The 22,273-nt window shown below is 36.5% G+C and overlaps 3 protein-coding genes across 12 annotated transcripts; 2 read left to right on the top strand and 1 right to left on the bottom strand.

The window, feature by feature from the left end:
* Positions 1-2,367: 2,367 nt before the first annotated feature.
* LOC132183256 (disease resistance protein RPV1-like) lies at positions 2,368-4,765 on the top strand. The gene is made up of 2 exons (XM_088516562.1): positions 2,368-2,927; positions 3,597-4,765. Exons 1-2 carry the CDS (start codon positions 2,422-2,424, stop codon positions 4,720-4,722), a joined length of 1,632 nt encoding a protein of 543 aa, XP_088372688.1. The 5' UTR covers positions 2,368-2,421; the 3' UTR covers positions 4,723-4,765.
* LOC132182981 (Pentatricopeptide repeat (PPR) superfamily protein) lies at positions 2,730-20,464 on the bottom strand. Of its 10 annotated transcripts, none has more exons than XM_088516560.1 (6): positions 18,303-20,464; positions 13,275-13,350; positions 13,075-13,176; positions 12,232-12,327; positions 12,073-12,143; positions 2,833-2,917 (listed from the first exon to the last, which is right to left on the bottom strand). In XM_088516560.1, exon 1 carries the CDS (start codon positions 20,364-20,366, stop codon positions 18,366-18,368), a length of 2,001 nt encoding a protein of 666 aa, XP_088372686.1. In that variant the 5' UTR covers positions 20,367-20,464; the 3' UTR covers positions 2,833-2,917; positions 12,073-12,143; positions 12,232-12,327; positions 13,075-13,176; positions 13,275-13,350; positions 18,303-18,365. The 10 variants fall into 10 exon arrangements, with proteins under 10 accessions (XP_088372685.1, XP_088372686.1, XP_088372684.1 ...); XM_088516557.1 differs by lacking the exon at positions 2,833-2,917 and adding an exon at positions 11,111-11,813; XM_059596361.2 differs by lacking the exons at positions 2,833-2,917; positions 12,232-12,327 and adding exons at positions 11,111-11,640; positions 11,717-11,813.
* Positions 6,984-8,684, top strand: LOC132181907 (disease resistance-like protein DSC1). Its single transcript, XM_088516561.1, has 2 exons — positions 6,984-7,700; positions 7,796-8,684. Exons 1-2 carry the CDS (start codon positions 7,071-7,073, stop codon positions 8,495-8,497), a joined length of 1,332 nt encoding a protein of 443 aa, XP_088372687.1. The 5' UTR covers positions 6,984-7,070; the 3' UTR covers positions 8,498-8,684.
* Positions 20,465-22,273: the final 1,809 nt, after the last annotated feature.

The raw sequence follows: 22,273 nt of genomic DNA, 5'->3' as shown, positions 1-22,273 counted from the left end.
GACCCTTTAATTGTAAGTTAATTAATTTGAATTGCATTATTCACATAAACATGCACCTTCATTCGATTCGAGCTACTTCGAAATGAATCCATGGTCATACAAAAAACATCATGGACTAGGTTTAATATGCCATAAAAAGTTCAAACAGAGCTTTGGGGGCAAGAAAAAAACACAGAGCAGGGAAGAACGGCTTCACTGTTTTTCCCTCCTCCCACTTCCTTGTCCCTCTCTCTCTTCCTCTCCCTAGTAGTAGTACTCGGTGTCTTCTCTATAATCTCTTTTAGTCTCCGTTTTGGTAGTTTTGTTTTAAATCTAATTTGTAGATCTAGATCTAGATCTACTACTTCATACTCAGATCTACTTGTTCCGATCGGCTTCTCCGCATTCCATTGCTTCTTTGTTGATCAACTAACGGAGTCTCGCGTGTCGGAGTTTGTTTGTCACGTGCCAAGTCGTGTCTTCCTAAGGATGTCTACGAGGCCGTGCTCCTCTACTACTGCTTCTGGTGAGATTTTGTTGTTTTTAATTTTTCACTTTGATTTATTTTTTGTTCTTTTTGTCCTGGCTTTTGGGTCGAGGACGTGAGTTGACTCCTGACCTTTGGGTCAAGAAAGACTAGATTGATGTGAGGAATTATCTCTCACAGCTGTAATGTAAAATATGTTTTGAGAACAAATATTTCCAACAAGCCCAAATAAAAAGCCCACTATGGTTTAAAGGCCACGACCCACTAAGCTGCCAAGCGCATGTTTCCAAACATATGTGTCATCGCCTGGTACGCCCCCCAAATCGTGCCGTTATGCACCATATTATGCTAAACCGATAATCAAGGAAGCGAAGCTCCAACAAACCCAATCTGGGAATAACAAACCAAATTGGGAGATAACTAGCCAGATCTCACTAAAATGAATCCAGGTAAATGAAGGGAGCACCATGCAACCTCCCAGAGATTATTATGGGAGAGATATCCACTTAACAAACTCAATAAGAGATATCCTCTCAACAAACTCAATATCCTAAAAGGAGTCTAGGTGCATGCCAAATCACCAGGCAAACTACCCCAGAGATTATCAAGGAGAAAATTGCTTAACCACTTCCATATATCAAGGGAGTCGAGTGAGTCCCACATGGACTCACCCACTCACTCACAGCCTCTATAAAATGAGAAGCCCACCAACGATAAAAGGACAGGGTGAATTCCATCACTATTCCTCTCAATTTACTATTATCTTTTTTATTATCTACTCTCATTTTATCCAAGTTTCTAACTTAGGCATCAGAGGTGGCACCACCGCTACACCCCCTACTTCACGGTCTGCTACTACTGATCCATTTTTGCTCTTAGCAAGCCTTTGAATCAAGTTACTACCAAGGTTGACAACTGTCTCAACATCTCTCATTCTCCGAAATTTTTAACACCTTTTAGATATGATATTTAACAGTCCGGGGAAGACACACAGGAAATGGAGGGGTTGAGGTGAAACTTGAGGAACCCAAATTGCCAAATTTGCTGGTGAAGAGGAGCTCAGATTTCTTTCAAGATCTTGATTCACAAATGGGAGAGGATGATCATAGGTCTACACCAATCAAGTAACTAAATACTACTAAACAAAAACTTGATGCTTTTAAATATAAAAACCCTCGAGAGAGAAAATCGAGATGGCTTGTTCTACAATGGAGATCATGGAGAGAGAGAGAGAAGGGAGAATGAGAGAGATGTAATAGGCAACGAGTAGGCGAGGGATTTTTTTTCTAAAACAAAGGGGCTGTGTTCAAATTTTGAAATAAAATTTGTACACACGTGGCATAATTCAGGCTGTTCATGGAAAGAACGGCTTGGATGGTCAAAATTGGGGATGGGCAATTTCTTTGAAATTGCCGTTGATCCTAATTCGTCTTAGATCTAGTCTGCCCATAACAAATCTGTTTCATAACTTAAGTTGCACATGGATTAACGGATATCATATATGAGATTTGATTGTAAGAATTTTTTGATTATATCTATGACTTTGTAATTTCGTAGCATTTGGCTATTTTTTATCAGAGCTTTATGTATGTAAGAGCTGTTAAGCTCTTGATCTTTTTTCAATAAATTCTGAAAGATTCCCATTAAAATATATATATATATATATATATATAACAAAAACAGCAAAAAAAAAAAACAAAAAACAAAAAACAAAAAACCAAAAACAAAAGGAAGGGGAACTTGTCTTCTTACAGGGAAAACAAAAACAAATAAGAAGTTTGACTTTCCTCTCCCATTGTGATATACTAAAGAACCAAGTTGTTCACGTGTACACGTTGGATCACCAACTTTCACGCCCAATGATGGGCATAAATAATGCATTTGGAAGTTGACCGTGCCTTGTGATCTCCGTGTCCTTCGCCATATTCCACTTCTCACCAACTTCTCTTTGGACCATGGCTGCCAGTACCTTCCTCTCTTCATCTTCCTCCTCCCATCCCAGCTGGACCTACGACGTTTTCTTGAGTTTTAGAGGCGAAGACACGCGCAAGAATTTCATTGACCACCTCTATTTTGCTTTAAGAGATACCGGAATCAATACCTTTAGAGATGACAACGAGCTCCGAAGAGGAGAAGATATTACATCCGAACTGTTGTCGGCAATACAAAGGTCCAAAATCTCTGTCATCGTCTTCTCTAGTAACTACGCGGCTTCCAGGTGGTGCCTGGAGGAACTTGTGAAGATCATGGAGTGCCGAAGAACAGTGAGGCAGCTGGTTTTGCCTATCTTCTACGATGTTGAACCCTCGGATGTGCGCAACCAAACGGGTAGTTTTGCGAAAGCATTTTCTGAACATGAAAAGCGCTACTTGTTGGACATAGATAAGGTGCTCAGGTGGAGAAGAGCTCTGATTGAGGCTGCTAATTTGTCAGGGTGGGATCTAAGAAACACTGCAAACAGGTAAGTGCGCTCTAAACAATCATTTTTAGATCTTTGACTTTACTCTTATAGATTTCAAATTTGATGGACAAAAATAATGATAATAGCAGGATGGAACCAAAAGGAAAAAGACTGAATGTGATAAGAGTTTATGTTCAAATTTTCCCAAAGAACTAGTAATAAAATCTAATCAAAGCAGTGCTACGAATAATAGATGCAGCGAATATCAAGACAGAATAAGTTAAAGTTAACAAGGTTAAATTTGTTTAATACAAATGTATCCGAAAGCATTTTTCATATTTTGTACTACAGCACATTCATGTATACTGCCCACTTTTTTTATTTTCTAGCTATTTTATGCTTCTTTTCATTCGTTCTTTTGGTCCAATAGAGGTCGAATGGGCTACATGACAAGAGCGAGGTAGAACTTTATCTTTAGAAGTCTCAAGGTTTAGTTGGGATATGATGTATACATTTTTGTATTAAAAAAAAAAAAAAAAAAAGGAAATTTAGAAGCTAGTTGATACTCACAAATGTTTAAATAAAATCAAATTTGGCCCAAGTAGTATTTTAGGTACTAGTGTCTTTAGGGAGAGTGGCCAAAATATGCTCTTAGCTTTTATCTGTCATCATGAAATATTTACTATATTCAAATGCTTACTTGTACCAAACTTTCCAAATAATTTGCAGGCATGAAGCCAAGTTTATTAGGAAAATTGTTAAAGAGGTTTCAAGAGAACTCAACAGCACATACTTATATGTCACACTCTACCCAGTTGGAATAGATTCTCGTGTGCAAGACATCACTTCATTGCTAAGGGTTGGAACCAATGATGTTCGCATTGTAGGAATTTGGGGAATGGGAGGAATGGGGAAAACAACCATTTCTAAAGCCATATATAACCAATTTTTTCATAATTTTGAAGGTAAAAGTTTTCTTGCAAATATTAGGGAAACTTCTAAGCAACCCGATGGTCAAGTTCGATTGCAAGTGCAACTCCTTTCTGATATCTTAAAGACAGGCAAGATAGAGGTAAATAATGTTGATAGAGGAGTTATTATGATACAAGAAAGACTTCGCAATAGAAGGGTACTTGTTATACTTGACGATGTAGACCAGTTGGAGCAACTCAATGTCATAGCAAGAAGTCGTGATTGGTTCGGCCCAGGAAGTAGAATTATTATAACAACTAGAAATGAGGAATTGCTAAAGGCACTTGAAGTGGATGGAGTATATACAACCAAAGAAATGAGTGAAAATGAATCTATGGAGCTCTTTAGTTGGCATGCCTTTAGGAATAGTTATCCCACCGAAGATTTTATGGACTTGTCAAGAAGTGTCATTGCTTATTCCAAAGGACTACCGCTGGCTCTTGAAGTTTTGGGTTCTTTTCTATTCACTAGGAGCATGCGGGAATGGAAAAGTACATTGGAAAAATTAAAAAGGATCCCTCATGATCAAATTCAAAAAAAGCTTAGAATAAGCTTTGATGCACTAAGAGATAATACCGAAAAGGATATATTCCTTGATATATCATGTTTCTTTATCGGAATGGACAAAAACTATGTTATACAAATATTAGATGCATGTGGTTTTTTTGCAGAGATTGGAATTAGTGTCCTCATCCAGCGGTGTCTTCTTTCAATTGGTGAGAGAAACAAGCTCATCATGCATGATTTGCTTCGAGACATGGGAAGAGAAATTGTTCATGACGAATATCCCAAAATGCCGGGAAAGTGTAGTAGATTATGGCTGCATGAGGATGCACTTGATATATTGGCAAAACATGAGGTAAAACTTTTCTCTATAATTTAAAAAAGAAAGTAAAGGATAAATTGTTTACCCCTTAATCATTAGAAAAATGTTAAGTTTACAAACAAATTTTACAAAAAAACTTTTACAATATGATGTGGCACAATATGATTGGGTTCTTCAAAAGTTGAATTTATCTTCCTTCCAATCATATTGTGCAACATCATGTTGTAAAAGTTTTTTTTGTAAATTTTGTTTGTATGCCCAACATTCCTCTAATCATTGACCTATTTCAAATCACCTCTGAACTTTAAGTTATTGCAATTCATCTCTTAAATTAAAGTTTCTATTTTGATTTGTCATTTAGTTAAATCTACAAATTAGTTGGATGGAAAGTATAGAATGTGTCATGTCAAGACCCTGCCAATTTGTTAAAAATAATTGAATTCACCACAGCCTCGCTGTGGAGAACTCCATGGCCAGAGACCCACAGCTCCCCTAGCTATGGAGACGTGCAACCTGACCGTGAGTCTCCTTAGACCCAAGACTAGGCCGTGGGTCATCATGTGTCCCAGCCATGGAGACCCACAGCCAGGTCCTAGGTCTATGGCCATAGTGACCCACAACTAGGCTATGAATCTCCATTAGGGGTGTCAATTCGGTCCCGGTTCTTGGTTATTGGCCAAAACTGGGAACCGAAACCGGGGTACCTCTTTTTTTATTTTGAAAAATTAGAACCGGAACCGGTTACCTAGTTATACAATAGTCGACCGGTTCCGGTTGGTACCCAGTTATCCAAACCGGGTAACCGGTTTTTTAAAAACAAAAAACAAAAACAAAAACAAAAAAAAATCATTTTTGGCTTATTTTAGGTATTGGACCTAATTTTTGGGCGTATTTGAGATATTGGGTCAAATTTTTGTGTGCTTAATTTAACAATGTTTTGTCCATTTAAAAAATAAAATAAAAAAACACACAATTAGTATTTTTGTCCTAATAAGTTGGGTTTTGTTGTGATTGTTCCAAAAAAATAAAAAATAAAAAAATCCCAAAATATCCTTAAAAAATCATTGTTTTTTTGGCTTTTTGGGCCTAAAAAATAAAAATCCAATGTTTAAAAGTGTCCTAAAACTTCATTGTTTAAAAATGCCCTAAAAATCTAATGTTTACAAATGCCATAAAAAATTCAATGTTTAAAAATGCCCTAAAAAGATTAAGAATAAAAAAATATATATTATTTTTTTTATATATATATATATATATATATATATATATATATATACCCGATTGCCCGGTTATAACCGGGTGACAAAAACCGGAACCAAAATCGGGTACCCGGTTACTAATTTTTTCCAACTGGTTTCAAAACCGGTTTCCCAGTTGGTACCTTTTTTTTTTTGACACTCGTAATCTCCATGGCAAGGGGAGGCTATGGTAGTCTTTTTTAAAGGGCGTTATTGTATTTTTACACATTTAAGCAGAGTATACCAGTTTGAAAATGTCAAATTGGTCACATGGAGAATTTTTCATCGAAGTTAACGGAGACAATAACCTGAAAGTGTAGCATATTTTGAGGGGTTTATTGTCAATTTTTAAAGTTTAAAAGGTATTTGTAAATAAAGTGTTGGTTAAAGGGGATAAGTTTACTTTCCCCTTGCTTTTTCAGAAGTAAATATATATCAACTTTAATATAACCGCTTTAAAATTGCACCACACAAATCTTTTTCTTAGCAGGGAACAAAAGCAGTTGAAGGACTTTCTTTAAAATTGCCAAGATTAAGTAAGATGAATTTCAGTACAAATGCATTTATAAAGATGCAGAGACTGAGATTACTCCAACTTGACCATGTACACCTTACTGGAAATTATGAACACTTTTCGAAAGAGTTAAGGTGGCTCCGTTGGCACGAATTCCCACTAAAGTTTTTGCCAGACAACTTTTACTCAAGAAACCTAGTTGCGATTGACTTACGGTATAGCAATCTCACACAAGCTTGGAAAAATTCAAAGGTATATTATACCCATAACCACTAAGCCATAAGTTTTGACATTTTAGGTGCTAATATTTTTGACGTCTTAGGTGCTAATATTTTTGTTTCTTTGTTTTCTCTTTTGTTCAGCAACTGTTCGAGAAGTTGAAATTCCTAAATCTCAGTCATTCTCATTACCTCACTCAGACCCCTAACTTTACGAGAGTCCCTAATCTCGAGAAATTAATACTCAAAGATTGTACAAGTTTGTTTGAGGTCCACCAATCCATTGGAGATCTTAATAATCTTGTTTTGGTAAATCTGAAAGATTGCAGAAGTCTTGAAACTCTGCCAAGGAGTTTTTATAGGTTGAAGTCTCTTCAAACTCTCATTCTTTCTGGTTGTTCTAAAATTGACAATTTGGCTGACGAATTGGGGGAGATGGAATCCTTGACAACTTTTCTTGCAGATAACACTGCTATAAGACAAGTGCCATGTACCATAGTACAACTGAAGAACCTTAAACACTTGTCATTGTGTGGGTGTAAAGGATCACCATATAAGTCACTCCCTTCACTCTTTTGGTCTTGGATATCCCCAAGGAAAACTCCCAAGTCAATCAATCTTTTGCCTGCTTCACTACAAGGCTTGAATTCACTAAGAGATTTATGTCTCAGAGATTGCAATTTATCAGATGATGCAATTCCTAAAGATCTTGGGAGTTTATGCTCTCTTCGATCTTTAGATCTACAAAACAATCATTTTCATAGCCTACCATCGAGCCTTGGTGGTCTTTCAAAGCTCCAAACTCTCACTTTGGATTATTGCACAAAGCTTCAATCAATTCCTAATTTACCACCAAGTTTGACTAGTTTGTATGCAACAAACTGCATGGCGTTGGAAAGAATGCCAAATCTATCAAATATCTCAAATATGGCATCTTTGTCCCTCACTAATTGCAATAAATTAGTCGAGATTATAGGCTTAGATAAGTTGTTGAAATCCATTGGCGTCATTCACATGGAAGGGTGCAGCAGTTTAACAAATACTTTTAAGCAAAGCATCCTACAGGTTCTCTCTCTCTCTCTCTCTCTCTCTCTCTCTCTCAAATCCTTCTTTTTTCAAAGTACTGCTCATATATATACATCATACTTTTGATGGTACAGGAATGGACTCTGAGCGGTTTTGGTAGTTATTTTGGCATTTTTCTCCCTGGAAATGATATTCCTGAAAGGTTTACTTTTAAGGATGAGGGACCCTCCGTCTGTTTTGAAGTGCCTTGCAATACTGATCGTAATATTGAAGGGTTCACTGTATGCATTGTTTATTCATCATGTCTTGACAAGATAATAACCGAAGATCTTCCAAGCATTTCAGTAATCAATTATACCAAGACTACAATTCAGACTAGAAGCCCAGTAACAATTGATGTAGTAATCTCCCATGAAGATCACATGTGGCAAGCCAATTTTCCTAAAAGTAACTTCAATTTGGAGACCGGTGACGAAGTAGAAGTTATCGTGGATTTTGGGTCAGGAATCGATGTTAAGAAGACAGGGGTTCGCCTAATATACGACAAGGTTATTGATGGAAAAATGATACATTATGCCTCTACATCGAATAAGGATGCCATTGTTGTTACTAATGATGAAGATATGTCTCCAGATCAGGCTGCGACCGGGTCTAAAAGAGTCCTTTGGGATGATAAAGCAGAATCAAGTCATGGTTGCTTTGGCAATGAACAAGAGGCCAAAAGATTGAGGTGTGAACGTAGTGCAGATGATAAAGCAGAATCAAGCCATGGCTGCTTTGACGATGATCGAGAGGCTAAAAGAATGAGGTGTGATGATAATACTGAAATGAGTTGAAGAAAGAAAGCTAACATCACAATAGACATACAAAGCAAGTACTGCATTTCATGATTCTTTCTGGTATCAAAGTCACATAGCATGGATATGATTCCTTGGAGGTTCATATGGATGTTGGCAACAATCCAACTGATTTGTCTTTCTGCTATTTAGGAGATTTAAAGCATAATAGTCCTAAAGTATTGCAAACTAGCCATTCAAATCTTCCAGTTTTCATCATGAAGTATTTGTTTTAAGTCTCCAAGTACCACTAGAAATTACCTTGTTTGGTTGCATTTTCCCCAACTGCCTTCTGCTGGAAATCTGGATTCCTCGCTCGGGATATGGGAATCCACCTTCCCTTCACCTTGAAGTAAGTTTTTTTTTTTTTTTTCCTTCTAAAAGACAAAAATATTGCGGGTACTAAACATCCTTGTTTTCTCAATTCCAAACCTTCTAAAAAAATAAAAATAAAAAATAAAAAAATCCTCCCTAAGCCAACTACAAAACTCTTTGAAATCTAGTGGAGCCTCTTTTGGTTCTTCGAGGACGCATAAGTTTCCTTTCTCCTTTGCTTTTTTGTTTTTGTTCCCACTATTTTCTCTCTCTAGTTACTTTTCTTTAAGTTCTATGTTTGTCAATTTTGCCTAGATTGCTTCTTTTTCAATCTGCGTTTCTGTTTGATTTTTAAATATTTTTGTATCAAACAGCCTTATGTATTTGAAGAGAGAAATATAAAGATATTTTGGAAATGATAAATAATTCGTACATATGCCTAGAAATAAACCAAACATTGGACATGGGTTCGGTAAAGTTTTTAGAATCGTTTTGGGTCTTGAAAATGTAAAACTTGAAAATTGATTCAATGAAGCCACATTTGACTAAAGTGTTGTACATAACTCAACAGACGAAAAATCGTTTTGTAAAATTTTGAGAACTGTTTTTAAAAAATGAAAAATTGAAAAGAGTTTTCCGAAATAAAAGCAAACAAATAAAAATAAAAACTATTGCAGGTTACACGGGCGGCTACTGTAGGGCCATTTGACATTTCTGGTGGCCGCTGTGGGGCTGCCAGAAGTTCATGGTAGTCATCAATGTTTTGCTATCACCACGAGGTCATCGAAAGCTCATGGCCACCACCACAAGGCCATTAAAAGTTAATGGCTGCTACCGCAAGGCTACTGAAGGTTTATGGCAACTATCACAGGACTACCTAAAGTTTACGGCAAGCGTCATAGAGCTGCCGAGTAACACCTCTAATTTTACCTCTTTGAGAGTAAGAAAGATTTATTAAACTTTAAGAATGAAGTGCTAGTTTTGGCGAATTTAAAAGATCTGTTCTCTAAATTATAAAAATTTTGGGTAAAATCGAATAAAACAATTTACTGTAGGGATAAGTAGGACTCGTAATCTTTTGAGTTAAGGCATATTTTTGAAGTTATTGTGGTATTTTATTTCATGCTATTATTTTACTAAGGAGGATTTTTAGAGGTGTTAAAGGGTTTTAATTGGGCTAAGAATGATTTTTGGAGGTTAATATGAATTTTGAATAACTGAGGAATAAAACTTGGTCATTAAATGGTTTGGATTGGGCTGATTTAGAAGTAATGAGCTGATTGTTATTACACCGAGTTTGGAGGAGCCCAAAGAGGGCGGATTAAGAGGCCAGGCCACTCTTATGCCGTAAGGGGAGAATTTAAGTATCTAAAAGCAAGGTTACCAAACAGACTCGTATTCTCGGGAATTATTCCCAAATGCGAGTTTAGTCACATTCCCAAAAATCCAAATTCCCGTACATCAAAAATGTTGATACTGACAAAAAAAAAATACTAAATTTCTTAAACCAAATGCCGCGTATAAGTCTTCAAATACTTAAACAAAACTGTAACTAAATTAATCTCCACACCAAACTATTTAGTTAAACGGGTAACCGGATCTGACACGATTATAACACGAAAATAGTCGAGTAACTCGACACAACCCGTTTAACCTGTTTACAATAAACAGGTCATATTGGGTAGACACGACCCGACACGACCCATTCTCTTAACAGGTAACCCAACCCGACCCGACCCACTAAAAACTCTAAACCCTAAATTAAAAAAAAAAAAAAAATTAAATTAAAATTAAAATTTAAAAAAAAAAATTGTAATAATAATGCATGAATACCAATACAATTGTTAATAAAAACATTCACAAAATTAGTAATTTTCAACTCTATAGATATTAGAATATTAGATAGTCCATTTCCATAATTTCATGTAATGCAACAATGATTTTAGTTTCTCTTTAAGGAGACTCATTTGCTATGATGACCAGTTTAGATGTTCTGTGTTTTACTATTCATATTAAATTTCACATATATATATATATATATATATATATATAATGGTGTATATATGAAATGAGTATGGATCAAACTAAATTGTATATATGAAATGAGTATGGATCAAACTAAATTTCCCAAGACATTTCCATCATAGCAATAAAGAAAAAGATAATAATAATAATAATAATAATAATAATAATAATAATAATAAATAAATAAATAAAATTCAAATTTAAAAATTAAAAATTAAAAATAATAATAATAATAATAATAAAAGAAACAAAACTCAAAACTACATCATTAGATTCATTACAAATTAGGTTCCCATTGGCCATTATGCCCAGTGTTGTCTACTTGAAGTCTTGAAGGATCCATGATCCATCTCATGTAATTAAAGATATGAATTATGAAACACTACAAATATGCTCATTTTTTGACTTTTTTTTTTTTTTAACCGGGTCTGGTGGGTACCCGTCAGATCCGATTAGTACCCGCCAGACCCAAACAGTAACCGGGTCTGGTGGGTCGACCCACCAAACACGAAATTAGTCAAGTCTTAAACAGGTAGACCCGATTAAGACCCAAATCCGATAAGGCCAAACCCAATACCTGTTTTTTTGTGTCGGGTTCACGGGTCGTGTCAAAATTGCCAACCCTAATATATATACCATCTCGTTCCGACGAGCGTCTTTGTAAATCTGGAATTTGTACCTCGTCCGAACGTGCTGCAAACGTAATTGTTGGCAAGTGTCTCGATGACTCAATTATAACCATCTCGTCCATACGCTTATTGGCAAACGAACCTATTTTGTCACTGAATTTGGCAATTCAAAACCTAACACCATCAAATAGTAAACTAACTCACAATTCCGACAAGAAACTAAAAAAAATCGTTTCTAGTGGAAATATACTCCATTGAAGCTAAAATTAGCAACTCCTCCCCAAGAACACTTAAATGTTTGACACTACGCTGAAACTCAATAAAAAATTGTCCACAAGATCGAACTCCTGAATACATAAGATCTATTAATTCCAATCATTATTCAAGAAACAAGAGAGACAATTTGGAAACAAAGAAAATGATGGAAAGATAAAAATTAAAAAATTAAAAAATAAATAAATATTGCCAAGCATTTAAAATAAAATTTTTAAAAAATAATAATAATAACACAGCAAAAAAGAAAATTGTAACCGGATAAAACACATCAAAACATTGGTAGTGATCGAAACAACAGTTCAAGTGATTTAGAGAATAAATTCAACATACCATTTCCATGTCGCTGTACATGTATGTTGATGGTGAACTCTGGTCACAACTGTAGACATTGGTGAGCAAGTCTGCAAATCAAAGCAAATATCAGTCATAATGACATAATTTCGGACCAAAAGCCATAACTGACATTCAGAGAGAGAGATAGAGATGTGCCATAAGCTTGCTTGCAAAGTTGAAGAGAGTGAGGTCCTGTGGTTGTCAAATTTGCAGAGAGTAGAACAGTTTTTGGAAACACAAATTGAAACTGATCTACAAAACCCAGAAAATTTATCCCCTGAATTACTACTTTTTCTAAAATTAAAATTAAACTGAAATTACACTATACAAATTGAACCCTTCTCCCCCCACCCCCCTACCAAAATCAATCCAGGGTACTTTATTCACCAAATTTAGACAGATCCCAAACTGTAGGTAGATATTTTAATAGACTACGCAACACTGGGGATGTGGGAAATAGAACTGACTCTCTCTCCTATTCAGATAAATACCACATACATAGTATATATAATATATAACTAAACAATTTGAGACAATAACAGCAAAAAGGGTGTGTAGACCACATTCACTAAACTAATCACTGTTTTCCTTTCAAGTACTTGTAACGCAAAAATGAAACATGTGCAAGCTTCATGTCCGACAGTAAAGAAGGGAGAGCAAACAACTGTTATTTCTTTGTTTTACAAAAAAATAAATTAATAATTGTTAGAAGAGTTATTAGAATTAGTAAGTCATTAGGGTTTGAGGGTAGTTTGGTCATTGTGATATTTCCCTAATCCTATATATTAGGATGTTTGTATTAGGTTAAAAATAAGCTGAAATACAGCAGCCTCGTCCTCTTCTCCCTCAAATCTTCTTACTACCAAACTATTAACATGGTATCAGAGCGTGTTTCGATTCTTGGAAAATCCTGTAGCCTCCTCCCTTCTTTTCCCCCTCAAATCTTCTTACTACTAAACTATTAACAATAATAATAGGAAAAAGAAAAAGATTCCATACCTTTCTGAACCCTGGAAACCATTCTTCAATTATTTAACTCAAACTATGCAGCACTTGAGGGGTCTCTTCCAACACCATAACTGAAGCACTTAAGCACATAAGCTGATGCAAATACAAGGGGAATGGATGTATCATAAACTCCACAGAAATTTCAACTTTTGTCCATAATTTTGAAAAATAATTTGGCCAGGTACTTTTACCATCTCCATTAGGTTGGTGCCAAAAACATATATCTCAGGAACTCCTGCAAACTTATCCTCCAATAGCAGCATCCATCTGCAACAATGAAAATAGATAAATCAATACAACCACATGAAGATTTACAAAAGCAAGCCTTACTTTCTAAAACTTCATTACCGCTTATGCTTGCACAATATTTATCATAAATTTTCTAAGCCATAAAAAAATAAAATAAAATAAAATAAACGCAAAAGTTATCGATAATTAGTTGTTGTGCTTTGCATTTTAAAACCAAACTTTTTGATCAATATGCATGGAAGGTCCCATAATATTGATTCGATCCCTATGAAAAAAATTATTTGTGCATACTATATCATATATAGTAGCGATATATTTTTCTGTGTTATCTCATCCTCAGTCAAAAAATAAAACTGCAAAGCATGAAGACTGCTAATTAAATAAAGTCGATAACCAAAATTATAGAGGTTCTAGGAATGAGAAACAACTATATTTTGTACAAACTTATTTTATAAGTAATTAAGGAAACGAATAACACATCTCAAGAATTTCTACAAATTAAAGGAACGAGAACAGTTTTATGAAGTATAATGACTTTTAGTTCTATCACCGTCTTCTCAAAACCTTCAAAGTTTTGAGCAGTACGTTCTCTCTCAATACACCACATTACACACAGAGAAACCATCTTCCAAACCACTAAACTATTGTCTTCCAAACTATCCTCTCCAACAACAAACTTCACGGCTCATTAGGGCATGACCCACTCTATCCCGAAAAAGACGGAAGATCCATTCCCACATACTTCAAAATAGAGCAAAAGATGATCAATGGTTTCCCCACTCTTCTTACACATACAACACTTGTCCACCACTATAATGTGTCTCTCAAGTTATTCATAGTTAGGATCTTCCCCAAGGTTGTCATCCAAACAAAGAATGCTCCAACAAGCAAACAACTTCACGCCCCATTAGAGCATGACCCACTCTATCCCGAAAAAGACGGAAGATCCATTCCCACATACATCGCAGTAGAGCAAAAGATGATCAATGGTTTCCCCACTGTACAACACTTGTCCACCACTATAAGGTGTCTCAAGTTATTCATAGTTAGGATGTTCCCTAAGGTTGTCATCCAAACAAAGAATGTCACCATCAAAGGAGCTTTTATTTCCCTAAATGCTCTTCCAAGGAAAAGGAGTGATCAAGGGGAATTCGCGAACTGTAAAAAGATCTAACCTCAAAAACCTCCTTAGTGGAAGGAGTCCAACCTTAGGGAATACAAGAGAATATAATATGAGGTAATCAAATCCACCTCCTAATCATGCACTGATTTGATAAAGGTGATGTTTTAGAGAACTGCAAATGATTTGCCATCGAGGCCTCCTTGAGCAAGATATAACTACACAATCCATGAAGACTACCTTCAATGTCTGATCCCCACAGATCGATCATGACAAAATCTGATCTTGGCACCATCACCCACCTCAAATCTAATCAATTTGGAGAAGTCTCTCCCACCCACACATAACATATTTCCACACCCCATCCCATAAGGCCCAACAACCACATTAGAATATCACCCTCCCCACATGATGTCATCTTTAACATCCACAACCAATCTCTACAAAGCCTCTCTCTCCATGGCATAACACCATAACCATTTCCCTAATAGAACTCAATTAATCACCCGCCTCAAATCTAATCAATTGGGGGATGTCTTTCCCACCCGCTCCTAACATATTTCCACACAAGCACATTAGACTATCACCCTCCCCACATGATGTCATCTTTAACATCCACAACCAATCTCTACAAAGCCTCTCTCTCCATGGCATAACACCATAACCATTTCCCTAATAGAACTCAATTAAAAAGATGCAAATTCCTAACCCCCAAACCACCTGAAGATAATGGAGTATAAATCTTTTATCAGTTTGTTAGATATTATTTAAACTCATCCCCGACAACACCCCACAAGAAATCCCGCTGAAATTTTTCTAAACGAATAGCAACACCAATAGGGATGGGAAAAATAGACAAATAATAAGTGGGGAAATTAGAAAGAGTGCTTTTAATCAAAGTGATCTTACCACCCTTAGACAAGTAGAGTTGCTTCCAACCTGCCAAACAACGTTCCATTTTCTCAATAATACCATCCCATATTAATTTTTCCTTAAAGAAGCTCCCAACAGAAGACCCAAATACTTCATAGGCAAAAATGAAACCCTACAAATAAGGATACAAGCCAAGCATTCAACATCTTCCACAGCACCAATAGGGAGGAGCTCTGATTTAGCCAAGTTAATTTTCAAACCTGACACAACTTCAAAGCATAAGAAGAGACATCGCAAGCGACAGAGGTGATCTAGATTTCTTCATAAAAGATCTGGGTGTCATCCGCAAACAAGAGATGAGACAGAATGAGCTCATCATTATTTCTTTACCCCACCGAAAAAATCTAATAAAAGCCCCCTATTCACCATCACGGATAAGATTCTACTAAAAGCCTTCATAACAACTACAAAAGGCAAAGGTGATAAAAGATCCCATGTCTTGGGCCACGAGTACTGTTAAAGAAGCCAGAGGGGGTTCCATTAATCAATATAAAGAAACACATCATGCAAATACAGTGAGCTATCCACTCAAACTATCTCTCCGCAAAACCACATCTCCTTGACGTATACAATAGAAAGTCCCAATTGATATGATCATACACCTTCTTTAAGTCTAGTTTACATAGAAAACCTAGTTTCCCTAATCTGAGTCTACTGTCAATGCATTCTTAGCAAAAAGGACTAAATCAAAAATCTATCTCCCTCTGATAAAAGCTTTGAGTCTGGGGATAACCTTCTCCAAAACCATTTTCAGCTTGTTAGCTAGAACTTTGAAACAATCTTATAGACGCCTCCAACTAGACTAATAGGACAAAAATCCGTAACATCCACAGCCCTGCTTTCTTAGAAATAAAAGCAATAAAAGTTGCATTAAGGCTTCTCTCAAACTTACCTCTATCAGGAACTCATTAAAACATTCATGAAATCTTCTTTAAGAACCTCCCAACAAGTCTAAAAGAAGGCCAACGAGAAACTATCAAGGCCTGGGGCCTTATCACCATTCAGAGTATTCACCACCTTAAAAACCTCACTCTCCTTGGAAGCTCTCTCCAACCAAGTAGCATCCGTTTCACCAATAGAAACAAAAAACAAACCATCCAACTTAGACCGCCAACTAAACTGCTCAGAGTAAAGACAATTTTTTTTATAGGTAATTTACTCACGAACCCAATGGAACTTAAACCCACAATCTCACCCTCTACCTTATTACAAAGGGAGGAAGTATCATTTGAGTTAAAGCTAATTGGCGAGTAAAGACAATTGTAAAAATGCAGAATATGCTCTCTAATATCTGAAATGTTGGAAGAAATTGAGCCATTAATATCTAAAGATTTGATGGTGTTGTTTCGTTTGATCGAATAGGACACTCAGTGGAAAAAGTTTGTATTCTTATCTCTCCTAACCAAAAAGCCCTCAATTTCTATCTCTAACTTACTTTTTTCATTAAATTAGTCCTCTCCAAGTAACTAATAATCTCAGCCTTTCTCAAATTCTCAACATCAGATAAGGTTCTTTCTTCAGCCAAAACATCAAGACCTCAGAGTTCTTCCAAAAGAGACTTTTTCTACTTCTCAACATTACTAAACATCTCCCCATTCCATTTCTTCAAGTCAATTTTCAAAGTAACTTACATGCCAAAATAAAATTAGGATAGCCTTGAAAACTGTAAGACAGCCACCATTGTTTCATCTTTTCCATAAAGCCCTCTGATTTTTTTTTTTTTTTTTTTTATAAGTAATGTTGTATATATCAAAAAAAGCGCAATGCGCCCCTTTTCCATAAAGTCCTCTGATTTGAACCACATATTCTCAACTTTAAAATATCTCATGCTCCTTTGGGCAACTCCATGATCAAGCAAAATAGGAAAGTGATCCAATAAAATTCTAGAGAGCATCCTCTAAGAGGCATTTGGGAATTGGGCATCCCAGTCAGGGGAAAAAAGAAACCTGTCAATTTTGAACCACGAAGGAGGGTCCCAATTATTAAACCACATAAAATTACCTCCTACCAGAGGGATATCCATGAGACCCTGTTCAAAGATGAAATCATAGAACTCCACCATAGCCAAAGAGAAACAAGAATCGCTCAATCTCTCTATTGGTAAGGGGATGATATTTAAATTACCCCCAATGCACCATGAAATATCCCACCAACTAAGCAATCTTGCCAATTCATCCCATAATAACCTTCTTTCAAAGTCAATATTAAATCTCCCCCCACAACAACTAAGAAAAAAAACTTCTCAATTTTTTTCACCACCCTCTAATCCCAAATTAAAAAGATCCCTCCCAGAAGCCCCTCTCAAATCTAAATAACACCAATCTCCAAATTGACATCCCTACAAGCTACGCACCTCCACCCTTACCCTTGATAAAAACTCCAATTTAGTTTCCTATAAAAAAAAAAAAAAAATGCTGATCTTCCATTCTTTGAGTAGATTCCTAACCCTAGTGTTTACCCCTCACATGTAACCCTCTAACATTTCAAGACAAAATTTCAGGCTTAATAAAGAACAAGAAGAACCTCTCACCGTACCTCTATCTCTGCTTAAGAAGCACCCTCAAGATCATAATTAATAGAACAAGAAATTCTTTTTAATTCATGCCTGCCTCTATTCACTGACTTAGCATGAGAAGAAGGGGAACTAACCAGATCCTCCTAACCACGACTCACTTCAATAGCAGTTAACAAAACCATTAGCTCTCTTTCAAACCCCTCACAAGAGCAGTTCAGGCTTTTATAGTTTGGTAATATCTGAGGTGAATATGTATTATGACCAATGTTTTAAAATATAAAAGACATCTAAAAAAAACTAAATTACGTGATAACACACATAACAAGGAAACAAAACAGAAGACCATGTCAAATTCAAATATAAGTAAGGAAACAGAATAAGGATTATAGATACCAATATCACCTTCAGGATGCCTGAGAAACATCAGATGAATCTTTGAATTATAGAGAAAAGAATAGATGAATCTCAAACCACTGAGGCAGCCACATCAGAAAGGTCTTCAGAGCTATATGTGTCTACAAGCAGATCATTTTCCAAATAACCTTTTAACAAAGAATAGCGCTTACCATCTACTTTTAGATGTTGGACATGTCGATTGGATAATAGAGCACACATTGCCTCATCAGGTATCAACCCCAAATCTCTCATCTCAGTTAACAGAGTAACAGCTGAACTCGAATCGCATGATCTACAAAGAAAATTACATAACCTGAAGGAAGTATTGCAGCTCAGTTCTATTCTTGCACCAATCATCTCTTGTAGCAACTGTATCACCATTTTCAGATCTCTTTGTCTACAAAAAAGAGAGAGCATTACATTATACATATGTGCATTGGGAGATATACAGGCCTCCTTCATCTGGTTATACAAGGTACAAGCCTCTCCAGTTCTACCACTCTTAAGAAGTCCACGGAAGGCAACAGTGTATGATACAACATCAAGTGGATACTTCTCAGCAATGGCTTTCCTAAATAGCCTTATGGCTCTATAAAATTTACCAACCTTTATAAGCCCATCTATAATTACAGTATGGATGTGAGCATCCTGACCAGGATAATTCATGAGGATCCCATGGTACGCATTAACTGCTTCATCAATTCTTCTGGCTTCACATAATCCACTTAGTAATCCAACAAAACTATACTTATCTGGTGTAAAACCACTACCCAACATATCATTATATAACTCCACAGAAAGATATGGAAAGCCAGCCTTTCCAAAAATATTTAGAAGTGCATTACAGACCACTAGGTCTGCTTCTACAACAATTCCAAGGACTAACTTGGGTAAGAGAGAAAACCTCCTAGACAAACATATAGTAGTTAACAAAGAACAGAGGGTATAAGAATCAGGTGCCATATTTTGTGTTTGTAAGCTTACAAAAACATCAAGTGCATCATCATACCTCCCAACCTTGGAGAGACTATCTATTAATACATTACATAGAACCAAGTCAGGGGCATGGCCTCTAGATTCCATGATATTTAAAATCTGGATCGCATCATCAACCATTTTTGATTCCATGAATCCCTTAATTAAAGTTGTATATGTTACAACGTTGGGAAAACAACCAGTCCTAACCATCTTCTCCACTAAATCACACGCAATATCAAATTTGCGCAGCCGACAAAACCCATTGACCAATATACTCCACACATTCACATGAATAGGAATTCCCAAAGTAATCATTCGACCCAGAACTTGATATGCCTCAACTAGCTTACTCATCTTGCAAAAACAATTCAACAGCATCTCAAATGTCTCGGCATTCAGATGATAGCCCTTTCCCAACATCATCCTGAAAACCTCCCGAATTCGAACCAAATCATTCAACTTACACAAATTACACAATGCAATATTAAATGTCAAAAAATTCTGCAGCTGGGTCTCCTTCAAAACCTTAATAGCTACATCGGCACGCCCAATCTTAAACAATACATCCATAATCACATTACGCGCAAACGTATTGGGCTCAAAGCCATATCTACGCATTTCCTCAAAAGCCTCAAAAACCATGTCATACATTCCTCCACGCCAATAAATCCTCAATAAAAGCAAAAACGTTCGTGCCTTCGTAACACACCCAACACACTCTAGTCCCCTAACAACCCCCCCGACCGTTTTATACTGTTCCATAAGGCGCTTAACCACACTAACCATGTGGTCAAACGCCGTCGTGTCGTGGAAGTAGTTGGGTTGCTTAGCAAACCATAAAAAGAAGCTCAATGCAATCAAATCAGAAGGACAGTCCAGTAAGGTGGAATGTACGGTCTGATGAGTGAAAAAGCGCTTATTTTTCTCGGGATTATCTTGATTTCCCCGGAAAATTTTCTGCGGAGTTTGATTAGTTACGCATACCGTGGCTGTTGAGAGGAAGCGAAGTGGCAGAAGGAGGGGCGGTGTGGTGATAAAGAGTTGATTCGAGGTTGATAGTAGCAAATTCCACCTATAACATTTCCATACCATTTCCAGGCAAATTTGTAATTTTCCCAGAAACCAAATGCGACATATAATTGGAAGAAAACCGCCTCGGACCTAGCCTTGAAAGGCAGATCAAACGTCGTCAAAACCCTAGAGAAGGAGAGAGATGCTAAAAATGGAAGCCTTTAACAGAGGAACATCAAACGTCGTCGCGTCGAGTTTAAAAGACAGGCCCAAACCCGTTTAAAAAGAAAGGACCAAACCCGTTTCAGAAATATGCTTCTCTAGAGGTGTCAAGTGTCAATCGCCGCCTCAGGCCAAGACTTGAAAGGCAGGCTTTTGCTCTTCTTCTTTTTTTTTTTTGAGTAAACCTCCTATGCGGTCGAGCTGCAAAAGTAGTCTTTTGCAGCCCCCAATAGAACATTGACACATAGGAAAAATGTACAAAACTATCTTACACCTAAAACACTAGATTCTTCCTCCCATTTCTTCTTCTCTCCTATTTCTTCCTTCCTGCCGACAACTCCCCTTCTTCTTCCTCCCATTTCTTCCTTCTTCTCTCCCACGCTGGCCGTGGGTCACGCCAGATTGGGGAAACAAATATTCTCAACAATCAACCCATTAAAATCCATCCAAAACCCATTCGGCCAAACCATCCCCATCCCAAACCCATTCGGCCAAACCATCCCCAAAAGCACTACTACAAACCAAACATCAACACCAATTTCACAAAGAACATAGCACTACCCACTCGATTAAGAACACTCAAAATCAAATACCCAACTTAATTCAAGAATCAACAGCAAAGGGGATGAATTTTACCTTTGAAGAACCAAATCATTTCATCCGACCGAAATGGGGAAAAACAGAGGAGGAAGAGAAGACCTGCAATCAAAAATGACATTCAGAAGAAAGTCTCCGGCGCCGTGGGATGCTGCTGGCCGGCGGCGGTAGTTTGGTTGTGGGTTTGCTGGCCGGTGGTGTTTTGTTTGTGAATTTGCTGTTATTTAGTGTTTTGATTTTATTTTGTCAAAATGAGCTTGGTGATGTGTCACTATAAGAGTGGATGCTGCAAAACAATCCTTTTGCAGCATGACCGCATAGTAGGGGCTCCCTTTTTTTTTTTTTTTTTTTTTTGGTGTGTTTTACATGATTAATTTTGGCTATAATTAGGAGTGCAAATACGGATACGAATGTGAATAATAGCAATATCTACATACGCAAAATGCGGATACTAGTTTTTGATATCTACATTTGCATCCTCATCATCCGATTATTATCTGCATCCGCGCGGTTAGTGTGTGTTGTACTAAATATTACTTAAATTAATAGATAATATTTAGTACGTTTTACTCGCAAGTGTACAAGATCAAACGATAGTATAGTGCAGCAAGTACGAGATCGATCCTACAAGGATTGTTGATTTTGTTTTAGAATTGATAAAAATATCAAATTGTCACTAAGTTGATATTGTGAAGAAATAAAAAGATGTAAAGTCAAATGAAAAGCTAAAGGTATGGCTTTAATACCCACCACTAATTATACTTAAATAATATAACAATATACCAATGATCCAATCATATTATGAATACTTAATGTTTGCCAACCTAAGGGTATGGATGTCTACTCCTTAAGCTATTGATTTCCCTAAGCAACGAATTAGGCATGGGTGTCTACTCTAATTCTTTTCTTTCTTAAAGAATTTAGCATGGGTGTCTACTAAGTTGTTTTTTAAGAAATCATAAATCTGTAGAAATCAACAAACACATGAGGCCTAGGGCATGAGTGTCTACTCATAGTTCCCCATGTTGATTAACCTAAGAACCCGATGTGGATTTCTTTTGTTACTCTTATTAAACCAAGGACTCGATCATCCAAATTGATTTAGTTAACTAATTCATATCACATACATATAATGACAAATCACATACACATGAAGAATTCAAGAAAAC

The sequence above is a fragment of the Corylus avellana genome, chromosome 5 (assembly GCF_965113065.1).
Source record: "Corylus avellana chromosome 5, dhCorAvel1.hap1.2, whole genome shotgun sequence".
Lineage (NCBI taxonomy): Eukaryota > Viridiplantae > Streptophyta > Magnoliopsida > Fagales > Betulaceae > Corylus > Corylus avellana.
The sequence above is the reverse complement of the archived record's forward strand: the minus strand, read 5'-3'. Positions and strand labels throughout refer to the sequence as shown.

Bases quoted from the DNA above. Each gene is read 5' to 3' on its own strand.
- LOC132183256 (XM_088516562.1), top strand. From the start codon at position 2,422: ATGGCTGCCAGTACCTTCCTCTCTTCATCTTCCTCCTCCCATCCCAGC. The intron at 2,928-3,596 runs GTAAGTGCGCTC...AATAATTTGCAG, and splicing joins CTAAGAAACACTGCAAACAG to GCATGAAGCCAAGTTTATTA.
- LOC132181907 (XM_088516561.1), top strand. From the start codon at position 7,071: ATGGAATCCTTGACAACTTTTCTTGCAGATAACACTGCTATAAGACAA. The intron at 7,701-7,795 runs GTTCTCTCTCTC...TTGATGGTACAG, and splicing joins TTAAGCAAAGCATCCTACAG to GAATGGACTCTGAGCGGTTT.
- LOC132182981 (XM_088516559.1), bottom strand. From the start codon at position 20,366: ATGGTATGGAAATGTTATAGGTGGAATTTGCTACTATCAACCTCGAAT.